We start from the raw sequence: 12066 nt of genomic DNA, 5'->3' as shown, positions 1-12066 counted from the left end.
ATCGCTGTGGAAAGTTTTTTTCCCCCCTTTGTCATTGTAACTATTTTTTGTGGATTGAAATGTCCGTCACATTCTCCATTTCTCCTCTTAAAGTGAATGGATTGATTTTTTTTCTTCTGCTTCTTGTTGCTTATTTTTTGACTTCTGGATTAAAACCTTCCTTTTTATTTTAGCAGTTCTTCCTATTACTTGTTATTAAATCACACTAAAAGCAATCTAAAGAACTTTGTTTCCTACAGAAGGTGAAAATTAACTGCCAGTGGGAGCTTTTTTTTTAAACAATGTATCTCTTTCTTTATTTGACTTCACTAACTCTGCAGCTGAAGGGTTTGCAACTTGTTTACAGAAACTGATAAAAAACCAAGGGCACCAACTGTTTTCACAGGTGCCTCTGAGAACTATTTTGGCAGAGAAAGAAAGAAAGAAAGAAAGAGAAAGAAAGAAAGAAAGAAAGAAAGAAAGAAAGAGGGGGAACAGAGCCCTTCCCCTTTGAAGAGCATAAAAGAGCTTGTGTTTAAGTCAACTTAAATAAAATAAAAGCTAAGAGAAGCCTGGAAGACTAGACTGGCAGTCATGTAAGCCGCCCTGAGTCCCCTCAGGGAAAAGGGCGGCCTATAAATGTCAAATAAAATGAAAAAAAAATGAAATGAAATTATTGTTTTTTCTTTCTTTCTCTCTTCTGTTTTGGAAACATGGGTCAATACTTAGATGAGGAAACCTTAAAATTCCAAAATATCTTGGCTGGAATTCAAAATCTATTGGAAGGATATGGGAGAATTGAGAAGAAGCTGGAAAGACTAGTCTTCCTCACAGCAAAAGATGATGGGGTTGGAGTCTCCAAAATTAAAGGGGAGAATGAAGATATAGAAGATAAAGATAAGAAAATAGATGAATGTAATAATGGAGCAAATGTGGGTGAAAATGGAAAGGGAATGTGGAAAAGGGAATTCGACGAATTGGAGCTCTACCCTAGATTCCAGGACACAGAAGAGAAAAAAATACTAATGATGATAGACATAAGAAGAGAAATTTTTTCAGAAGCAAGATTGACAAACAAAGACAAGTTAACTTTAATAGCAACTGGTGGGCAAGGAGATTATCTGAGAGACCCTTCAAGCAACAAAGTGCAGAGAGAAGCCTATAAAAACCTTACAAAAGAGACAAAAAGAAGACTGACTCCACAATTGACAAGAGAGATAAGAATGTTTTGTTATTGGAAAGATACAGGTTGACAATGAAAGTTGTTAATAAAAATTAGGTTTTTTATTATTGGTGATTAATAAGTAGGAACTTTGTAACTTCTAGATTGTTTTAGATTGTTATTAAATGTTTACTTGCTAACAATTAACCATAAATAATAATGAAATGATGGAATACAGCATAATAATATATACATGTATTGACAATTTAGTAATAGAAATTTGGATATAAATTGTAAATTGTGACTTGGGAAAAAGACCTATAAATTTTATTAACAAATTTTCATTTAGATCTTGTTATAAAGGTGTAAGGTTTTTTTTGGGAGGGTGGGGGCCCTGATGAGAGGAGATGGGGCATAAATAGTAAATGATTTGTAGCCAATTATAATAACAACAAGGAAATGTTAGTGGTCATTGTTTAACAATATACACATGCTACGGTATTGGCTAAAGTAACTTAGATATAAATGTTAGTCAGTGAGTTGGGAAAAAAAGGGGGGAAGGATTAAAAATGTTGGCTATTGACTTTTATTTAAAAGATGCTATAAAGGTGTAATGTTGTTGGAGGATTTTTTGAAATAGCTATTGAATGCCATTATGTGGTTGTTTCTTTAAGTATGAATGATTTGAGGTAAAAACATGATTAAATAATTGTAGTCAAATGAGAATTGTGGTACATTGATAGTAAGATATATAATTTTTTTTGACTTAAAGTATATAATATAATATGAACTATAAGTAATGACTGTGGAAGAAATGCACAAAAGTTATCTGTAACCAATTGACACACTTTCTACAAAATGTAATGAAGGATGATTCTTTTTTGTGTTTTTGTTTAATTAAAATAAAAAAATCCAAAAAATCCAAAATGCACAGGTACAGTATAGGTCAGTGATGGCGAACCTTTTTTGGCTCGCGTGCCCTAAGTGGCGGAGTGCAGGGGGGGTCGTCTGCAGACGTGCTGCACCCATAATGCAATGCGTGACCCCTCCAGTGTGCATGCGTGCACTACAGGCACCCCCTCCCATTTTTTGCATGCTTTTTCTGCGCTCCCTGGGCTCCAGAGGCTTTACAGGAACCTGGGGAGGGTGAAAACAGCCTCCCCCGCCCCCCCAGATGCCCTTCGGAGGCTTCAGGGATCTTCAGGAGGCTTCTCTAAAGCCTCCAGAGCAGTCAAAACGACCCTCCGAGCAAACTGGAAGTCTGTTCCCGAACTTCCGGTTTGCCCATAGGACCGGTTTTTTGCCCTCCGGAGGCTTCAAGGAAGCTCATGAAGCCTCCAGAGGGCCTCCGGGGGGGGAGGGCAGGGGAGGCTCTTTTCACCCTCCCCAGGCTCCTATAAAGCCTCTGGAGCCTGGGGAGGGCAAAAAATGGCTTTAAAAAAGGATGAACAGAATTTGCCTCCAGAAGTTTTGAATGCCCCAACACTGGAAGTTTTTAAGAAGATGTTGGATAGCCATTTGTCTGAAATGGTATAGGATTTCCTCCCTAGGCAGTGGGTTGGACTAGAAGACCTCCAAGGTCCCTTCCAACTCTGCTATTGTATTATTGTATTATAAGATGTGTTGAGTATAAGTGGTTGATTATGAAGATACCTCTTCATGATTATTTTTACATGCTTGGATGTTGTGAAATTTCATATTCTCCCAAGTTCTCTTACTGCCTTTGCAGTATTTTGCTCTTTGCCTGTTCTCGATGTCCTTAGCTAGTTTATAATTTAGCTTTGACAGCTAAGTCAAATGTATATTTTATCATGTGCATAATACATGAAAACATGCCTTTTGCCCCCCAAAATGTCTCTGTCCAAAATGCTTTTTTTGTTGTTGGTAGCCCTTTCCCCTTTACTTCTGGTCTGCCCTGGAATGTAGATGTGTGGCAACGTTTAGTGAGATACCGTAAACATTTTGTTTGCATAGACATGTTGCTAGCAGCAGAAATAAGTTAATACTGCACAGAAATCCTCGAATTGCATAATATTTTTGCTAAAAGTGGATCCTAGAGTGAGTAATTGCAAGTTAGGAGAGCTAAGCACTTTGCCCCAAAAGGTTTAAGTCAGCATGAATCCAATAGAAAAGAGGAAAAAAGGTTGCTATCTTTTACCTATATGAAAAAATAAACTATTTCATATGATTGTTGAGCACTTTCCATTTGTAATTAGAAAAGTTGGTTTAAAGAAGCAGCATTTTATGGAACATAGCTTGTGTTATCGAATTTGTTTAACACTTTATGATCCAACATTTTGTTTCTACATTACCTAGAATAGAACATTGTGCTTCTACATGGCCTAGAATGCTAATCTGCCTTTTTCAATGTTATGTTTCCACAGTGGGGATTATCAGCTTACTTGTGTTATAAGAAATCTGTGGCAAAAACAAACACCATATCATACAAAGCAGGTAAGGGTGGTCAATTCATTTCAAAAATGTTTCTGGGATTACATGTCATGGTTTTATGGATTACATGTCAACCTAGGGGGTCAACCTCTTTCCCAAAGCACCTGAAGGCAGGACGAGAAGCAATGGATGAAAATTAATCAAGGAGAGAAACAACCTAGAAATAAGGAGAAATTTCCTGACAGTGAGAACGATTAATCAGTAGAACAGCTTGCCTACAGAAGTTGTGGGTGCTTTATCATTGGATGCTTTGAAGAGACTGGACGGCCACTTTTCTGGAATGGTATAAGGTCTCCTGCTTGAGCAGGGAGTTCGACTAGAAGACCTCCAAGGCCTCTCACTCTGTTATTCTGTTCTGTTAATCTAACATATTTAGAATATAGAACATAGAATAATAAAGTGGGAAGGAACCTCAAAGGTCTTCTGTTCCAACCCACTGGTCAAGCAGGAAACCCTGTATCATTCTGGCAAGATGGCTATCCAATCTCTTCTTAACAACCTCTAGAGATGGAGCAGCCACAACTTCTGGTGAAAGCCGTTCCATTGATTTATTGTTCTCCTTGCCGAGAAATTCCTCCTTAGTTCTAAGTTCTAAGACCTCTTTAATGGTCTTCCACCCATTGCTTCTTGTCCTAAAGAGACCCTTCTGCTCTTTAATAGCAATAGCAATAGCAGTTAGACTTATATACCGCTTCATAGGGCTTTCAGCCCTCTCTAAGCGGTTTACATAGTCAGCATATTGCCCCCACAGTCTGGGTCCTCATTTCACCCACCTCGGAAGGATGGAAGGCTGAGTCAACCTTGAACCAGTGAGATTAGAACCCCTGAACTGCAGATAACAGTCAGATGAAGTGTCCTGCAGTACTGCACCCTAACCACTGCGCCACATCGGCTCTTTAACACTCCTCAAATATTGGAAGAGTGCTGTCAAGTCAACCCTTGCCTTCATTAGATTAGAGCGACCTAATTTCCCCAATTTTTCATTGTATGCTTTAGCCTCCAGACCCCTTATTATCTTTGTTGCTCTTTCTTGGGTCTCAGAATCTTTTTTGTATCGTGGTGACCAGAACTGTATGGAGTATTCCATACACTAGTTTAGGTTTAGGCTGTCTCAAGTAGCCACTCTTCCCCCAGCAAGGAAATTCTAGGTGTGATATTTCAGGGCCAAGTGTATTCATAGCTGTTGTTGAGTTTGAAAAGAAAACAAAAGAAAACTTAATTGTGAAACTCTGGAGGCGTACAGGTATAAACAGCCAAGCATAGAAATAGCCCTATTTTTTTCCCTACAGAGCCTGCCTGGACAAGCCTGTTGAAATACTTCAGAGATTTCAGTATAGTATGTAATCCACAGAGCAAAATGTCAAACTGCATTTTTTGACTGTGCTCCTGAAAGTAGCACAGTCGAAGTAGCAGCGTTGAACTCATGGGAAAAGTTAGGAGCATCGTAAAAGTAGCTGTGCTGTCTGATACAACCAGTATTTAAAAATTCCTACCTGAACTTAGGACATAGAATTTGTCAACTGGTTTCTCAAAGAATTTCATATAATGAAATAATGGAACCGCAGCTCCTCCAAGCACTGCAAAGGGAAAAGCGATTCATGTGACACAGATACATTACAGGCGTTTGGAGAGAGGGCAGCATCCAAAATTCCATTGATTGCATTTTTCAGAGATTTTTATTTGATTGCTAATTTGATTTATTCCATTGATATCCCACCTTTCAGTTCAGTCAACTATTTGAGGCAATCAATTGCAATAAGAAGTACACCAAAATATATTTTAAAAGATACTTTAAAAAAAAGAATAATATTGAAAAAGATGCAGAACATATAATGATAGGATTGGAAGGGACCTTGGTCATGAAGGTCTAACCTTAATCTAATCCAAGGATCTCCAAATTTGTCACCTTTTAAGTCTTATTTATTTATTTGTCAAACACGTACAAGATAACAAGAATAGGTATGAACATAAACATGAATAAGGGAAGTAAATACAGATAAATGGGGACGGTAGGACAGGGACGGTAGGCACGCTGGTGCGCTTATGAATGACCCCTTTACGGACCTCTTAGGAATGGGGTGAGATCCACGGTAGACAGTTTGAGGTTGAAGCTGTGCGGGTTTGAGGCTTCAAGTCTTCAAGCTCTGCTGGCTAAGGAATTCTGGGAATTGAAGTCCACAAGTCTAAAACCTAACAAGTTTGGAGACCTCTGATGTAATTCTGTGTCAGGTCTAATCTTCTAATGGGAAAATTTCTGGGAGAATCTTCCTGAGAACTAAGACTAGGAAAAGGCTTTGAATGTAGCTGTCTTGCAGAGCTGAATGTCCCGACAGATTGAGAAAGATTCCCTCTATACATAGTTCTTTGTTAGACTATTTTAATAGCCTTTTCACCCTTTTATTTTGAATTTCTAATAATCTGATAGCTGCATAAGCCACAGTCTTACACCTGGGTGGCCCTGCTTGGTTGCCAAATAGATACACAGTTTACCACCCACATTTGTTATTAAGAGAATAATGATAGCAGTGTGAAAAATAATGCTAGTCAAAACAATGGAGATTAAGTGGCAGCCATGAAATGAGTACACAGAGATCCAAATATAAAACTCTTAAATCACCAAACCTGAATCCAATTCAACAACGTCTTTAGTAAAAACAAATTATTTTATACTCTTTTACTTTTTGGATGTATTACTAACAACTAAAGAAGTTGCCCCTGCATTTATTGGTCAATTCATCAGTGAATAACTTCAATAAGCTAACCTTTGTTTTCTGTTTGGTTCCACAAGGGAAATTGGGCTCAATTAATATAACATAAGGCAGGATTTGAAAGCCTGCAGGAAACTTTGCATAGTTTTAGAATAAATTATTCAAAGAGCAGCCTTCTAAAGAGATAAACGAACATAACATCTACCCTGGTCACAGTTGTGATGTCCACAATAATTTTAAAAAAATTATTCCTTTTTTGAAAGAGTTGATGGGGGTTTTTTTTAGACCTTTGAATGCCATGAATGTAGGCTAAACAGATTCCCAAACAAAAGGAATAAATAAATTGGAGGACATCAAAGGGATGGAAGAAACTTGGCTTGCCAGAAGGATATTTGTCTTGACATGTTAAAAAAAATACACATTTAGGAGTTCTAGATAATTACACTGAATATAAGCCAGCAGTGTGATGCAAATGCCAACAAAGCTCATGCAATCTTAGGCTGCTCAGCATAATCTCCAATTAATGAGAAAGAACCACAAAGCATTATATCATGAGAAATAATAATTCCAATTGGATGATAGCAATAGCAATTATACACCGTTCCATATAGTAGTTTATAGCAGAGTTTCCCAATGTTTTGGCTTTGTGGACTGGCGGGGGTGGGAGGGGGAAGAGGGGAAGGGTTCTGCACGAGCGGCCTACATAGCTCCATTTGCACAAGCAGTGTGCATGCACGCCTGCTGCGCACTTAAATGGGGAACGCACGTGCATGCTCGCTCATTGCTCGTGCAAGTGCTGATGAGCTCACCAGCCGTTTCTGCGGCCTGCAGCCCGGTTGCAAACCCCACAGGTTGGGGACCCCTGATTTATATCTCCTCATTTTACCAACCTTGGAAGGATGGAAGGCTGAGGCAATCTTGAGCAGGTCAAGATCGAACTCCTGGCAGTGAGCACCACAGATATATAGATAGACAGATGAAGCAATAGCAATAGCACTTAGACTTATATACCGCTTCACAGTGCTTTTCCAGCCCTCTCTAAACAGTTTACACAGTCAGCTTCTTGCCCCCAAACAATCTGGGTCCTCATTCTACCCACCTTGGAAGGATGGACGGCTGAGTCAACTTTGAGCCGGTTGGAATCAAACTCCTGGAAGTGGGCAGAGTCAGCCTGTAATCCTGCATTCTAATCACTGTGCTGCCATGGCTCATGATGCTCTGATTCTGGTCTTAACCCCTAAAACCGTGATGGCGAACCTATGACAGGCGTGCCCAAAGTGTCACGTGAAGCCATGTTGCCCGGCATGTATGGCCTTGCCTGTTTGTCTTCCAGTGCACATGCGTGCACAACGATCAGATGTCCTTCGCGCACAGGAATGCCGAAAAGCGGTGTGCTCATGTTTGATTGTCGGGTGCGCATGCGCGGCAGAACCCAGAAGTTCAGCTTTTCCAGAGTGCGATCCCTTTGCGCGTGTAGCACTGCCAACAACCACCCTGTGCATGTGCGCCTGCCAGCTGAACCTCAGGCTCTCTAGAACCTAGAAGTTTGGCTTTTCTGGAGCGCGGCCCTAATGAGCATGCGCGCAACATTTCCACGCGAACTTTTTGCCATTCCATGTTCAGAAGAACCTGCAGAAACCAAAATGCAGCCAGTCAGAAAAACGAGTGTTTGGAAACCAACAGGAAGAATAGGCGACAGATTTGAATCTATCACAATCTAGATCAGAAAAGACAAAGGGGAGACATGAAGGCCGTCTCCATGCATCTGAAGTGATATCATGCAGAAAGAAGCTGGAACAGACTCATTGACTGGTTATTCAGAGGACAGGGTGAGACGTAGTGGATAGCAATGGCATTATTAAGCTACACTTCCAGTTTTCAGCCTAACAGAGGCATCGTCTTTGCTCAGATATTTAAGAGTGGATCAGAATGCCTTAGGACCACCTTCAACACAGGAAATGTGGAGACAAATTGCTGGAGTGTCACTTGCCAAGGATGCTCTTAATTGCATCCTGTAGCAGTGAATCAGGTAGCATACATGTTTGTGTAATAAGATAAATGTGGCACATGTTCTTTTGCATGGTGAGTTCGGCTACAGATCTGTTCTGGTGCTGAAGGTTGGATAATTTAAAAGGCTGCCTTGAGAACTATAAATAACAGGCAATCCTCAATTTACAACAGTTCGTTTAATGACCATTCAAAGTTGCAAAGGAACTGAAAAAAAAGCAACATGACCATTTTTTCCATAGTTATAAGCATTGCAGCATCCCTGTGGTCGTGTGATCTAACTTGGCCACTGGTTCATATTTATGACAGTTGCAGTGTCATTTGAACAGATTTTGCCACCTTCTGACAAGCAAAGTCAATGGGGAGCTCCGATTCACTTAACAACCGTGTTACTAACTGCAATGATTCACTTAACAACTGTATTACTAACTGCAATGATTCACTTAACAAGTATGGTTAGAAAGGTTGTAAAATAAGGCAAAGCCCCCTTAACAAATGTCTCCCTTAACAACATAAATTTTGGGCTTAATCGAGGTTAGAAAGGTTGTAAAATAAGGCAAAGCCCCCTTAACAAATGTCTCCCTTAACAACATAAATTTTGGGCTCAATCGAGGTCGTAAGTTGAGGACTATGTGTAGTGAATAAATAAGTAACGGGAAATTGAGCCACATCGGACTTTGAATTCTCCTCATTTACTCTAGTTGAAGATGTTTTCAAACATCTACACAGTGTTCAATTTAAAATATTTTAAACACAAATGAATATTCCTGGCACAGTAATTTTGAGTTAGGCTACCTGTTGGATTTGAGTTTTACCTGTTCAGTTTTCCATGAATTTCATTCTCTTAGTGGTCAGAAGAAGCAGGCTATATAGCTTGTGTGGAACAGATACGGTATTATTTCGTGGCTGTGTTTGCACATAGGAAGCTTGGTTAATTTTAAGGTTACTATATTAATTAATCCTGCCACCTGATTTTGCACAACACACTGAATCACAAAGCAACAAACTGTCTTGAGATTGCACCACAATGAACTCATCCACAGAAGATACAACCATTGTTAGAACTAATCAAATTTAGCTAAATAAGAGTCAATTTGAATTGACAAGGGCAGCTACAAGAGCCATGGTGGCACAGTGGTTAGAGTGCAGTGTGGCAGGCTACTTCTGCTGCCTGCCGGCTGCCTGCAATTTGGCAGTTCGAATCTCACCAGACTCAAGGTTGACTCAGCCTCCCATCCTTCCAAGGTGGGTAAAATGAGGACTCAGATTGTTGGGGGCAAGAGGCTGATTCTGTAAAATGCTTGAAGAGGTCTCTTAAACACTATAAAGCAGTATATAAGACTATGTGCTATTGCTATAGGAAAATGAACAAACAAAACCAAAGAAATGGTAGGCAAATTCAGCCAAATATTCAAATTGGCCTCTGATTTATTCATTGGGTCTTAATTCTGAATCAGAATGAATTAAAACAATTACTGTTTTCTACAGAATAGGAGTATGGTGGCTCACGAGGTTAGAACCCAGGGCTGATGAACATCAGCCTGGCATTCGAGACCCGTTCTGCTGTGGGTTGGGGTGAGCTCCTGTCGCACGCTCCAGCTCCCGCCAACCCAGCAGTTCAAAAGCGGGCCACAGAGGGTAAATAAATGTGTACCACTTCGGTGTGCAACTTCACAGGGAGCCCCCAACTGGGCATCCCCCGGAGCAACGATGATGTCACCGACAGATTCTTTCACCATGGAAGCCCTTCAGTGCTCCTGGCAGGAAAGTAAAAGTACAGAGAAATAGAGAAATTGAAAACGTTTTATTTCTATATGCATTAGATTTCACATATGGAGAGGTGCAGTGGCTGTGAGTTCGATCCTAGGTAGAGGCAGGTATTTCTCTCTCTGGGCAGACTGAGAATATATCTGCTGAACAAAACTCTGCCTTAGCGACAGGAAAGTCATCCGGCCAGTAATCACTCAGCTCCACCCCCCCGCAAGGGATTATGGGTCATTAAATGATGCTTAGAGTTCATATATATTTTAGGGTTTTTTTCCTTATGTACATAACCTTTGAGTGACACGGAAAATTGCTTTCTCTAGGTCTCATATGCAGATATCCAGAAAAAGACTACGATTCATTTCCTCTGCCAGAGTCGGTCCCTCTTTTTTGTCTGCCAATGGGGGCAACCATTGAATGCTGGCCTTCCAACAGCAAATATCCTCTCCCAGTGTTTTCTACGTTTGTGCTCACTGGAGCCTCAGCTGAAAAGGTATGATCAATTGATCCTCAAATGTCATTTCGGTATCCATGGAGATTCTCGGTCATCCAGGTTCTGGTTGTCCCCAAGGTGCTTTTTTCCAGAGGCAGCTGGGCTTCCTTTGTTTTTCTTTGAAGATGTTTCTCTTCTCGTCCAAGAAGCTTCTTCTCCAGGCATTTGCATCCTTTTAGAGCAGTGGGTCTCAACTTTCCTAATGCTGCGACCCTTTAATACAGTTCCTCATGTTGTGGTGACCCCCAATCATCAAGCTATTTTATGTTTTCCATATTTTTTTGAAAATATGTGTTTTCCGATGGTTTTAGGCGACCCCTGTGAAAGGGTTGTTCGACCTCCAAAGGGATCCCAACCCACAGGTTGAGAACCACTGTTTTAGAGGGTCGCTGAGGCCACTTGGAGGTTTATCTGTAGTCCTTGGGGTCACCTGAGTTGGTGCTCCTGGTTCCTGTAGTCTGCAATTTTTTTTCTGGAAATCCATTCCTACTCCCACACTATTCCAAGTGTCTTCTTCCCAAATTGCGTAGCTAAAAGTCTGTAGAGATTCTCAGTCACGCAGGTCCTGGTGGTCCCAAAGGTGCTTTTTCAAGAGGCAACTGGACTTTTGTGTTTTTTCTTTGAAGACATTTAGCTTCTCATCCAAGAAGCTTCTTCAGCTCTGAGTGGTTGGTGGAGAAATGGAAGGATTTATACTCCTTGCAGACAGCTGGTCATTTGCATCCTTTTTATAGAGACATTGAGGCCACTTGGAGGTTTATCTCTGTCCTCAAGGTCACCTGAATGGTGCAAATGGGTGTGAAGCAGTGGTGAAATTCAATTTTTTTTACTACAGGTTCTGTGGGCGTGGGAGTGGAAGGATACTGTAAAATCCCCATTGCCACCCCACTCTGGGGCCAGCCAGAGGTGGCATTTGCTGATTCTTCGAAATTTCTACTCAAAATTTCTGCTGGATTTCACTCGTATTTATGACGGGATCATGTCATCCCCTTTTGCCACCTTCTTGACGAGCAAAGTTAAGGGGAAAGCCAAATTCACTTAACGATCATGTTATTATGTTTACAACTGCAGCAATTTACAGAACAACAGTGGTAAAAAGGTCATAAAATGGGGCAAAATTCACTTAATAGCTTTCTTGCTTAACAACAGAAAGTTTGGACTTGGTCATAAGTCAGAGGACTACCTGAATACCGAAACATCCTTACACATTTTGAGTTTGTCAGTCTGTCCAAATCGTTGCCAAAACAATTTGCTTCTTCAGTTTGGGTGACAGAGGATTGCTCTCTGCTGTCTGTTTGAGCAGGAGCAATTTTACAAAATGTAGAAGGAAATGTGATTATAGCATTTTGTTGCTAGAATTGCTTTTCAGCCTGGAAATAAGAAGACATTTTCTGACAATGAGAACAATCAACCGATGGAAAGGAAGTTGCCTTCAGAAGTTGTGGGAGCTCCATCACTGGAAGCTTTCAAGAAGAGACTGGACTGCCATCTGTCAGAAATGA

At 40.6% G+C, this 12066-nt stretch overlaps 1 protein-coding gene across 5 annotated transcripts in view; it reads left to right on the top strand.

Moving 5' to 3' along the window:
- DENND4A (DENN domain containing 4A) overlaps positions 1-12066 on the top strand; it is a 95283-nt gene that overhangs the window by 22637 nt on the left and 60580 nt on the right. For all 5 annotated transcript variants that reach the window (XM_032232955.1, XM_032232956.1, XM_032232957.1 and 2 more), the window contains exons 4-5: positions 3526-3595; positions 10395-10564. In XM_032232955.1, the coding sequence (XP_032088846.1) occupies positions 3526-3595; positions 10395-10564 (240 nt within the window). The remainder of the gene's footprint in view (positions 1-3525; positions 3596-10394; positions 10565-12066) is intronic.

The sequence above is a fragment of the Thamnophis elegans genome, chromosome 16 (assembly GCF_009769535.1).
Source record: "Thamnophis elegans isolate rThaEle1 chromosome 16, rThaEle1.pri, whole genome shotgun sequence".
NCBI classification, from domain to species: domain Eukaryota; kingdom Metazoa; phylum Chordata; class Lepidosauria; order Squamata; family Colubridae; genus Thamnophis; species Thamnophis elegans.
The sequence above is the reverse complement of the archived record's forward strand: the minus strand, read 5'-3'. Positions and strand labels throughout refer to the sequence as shown.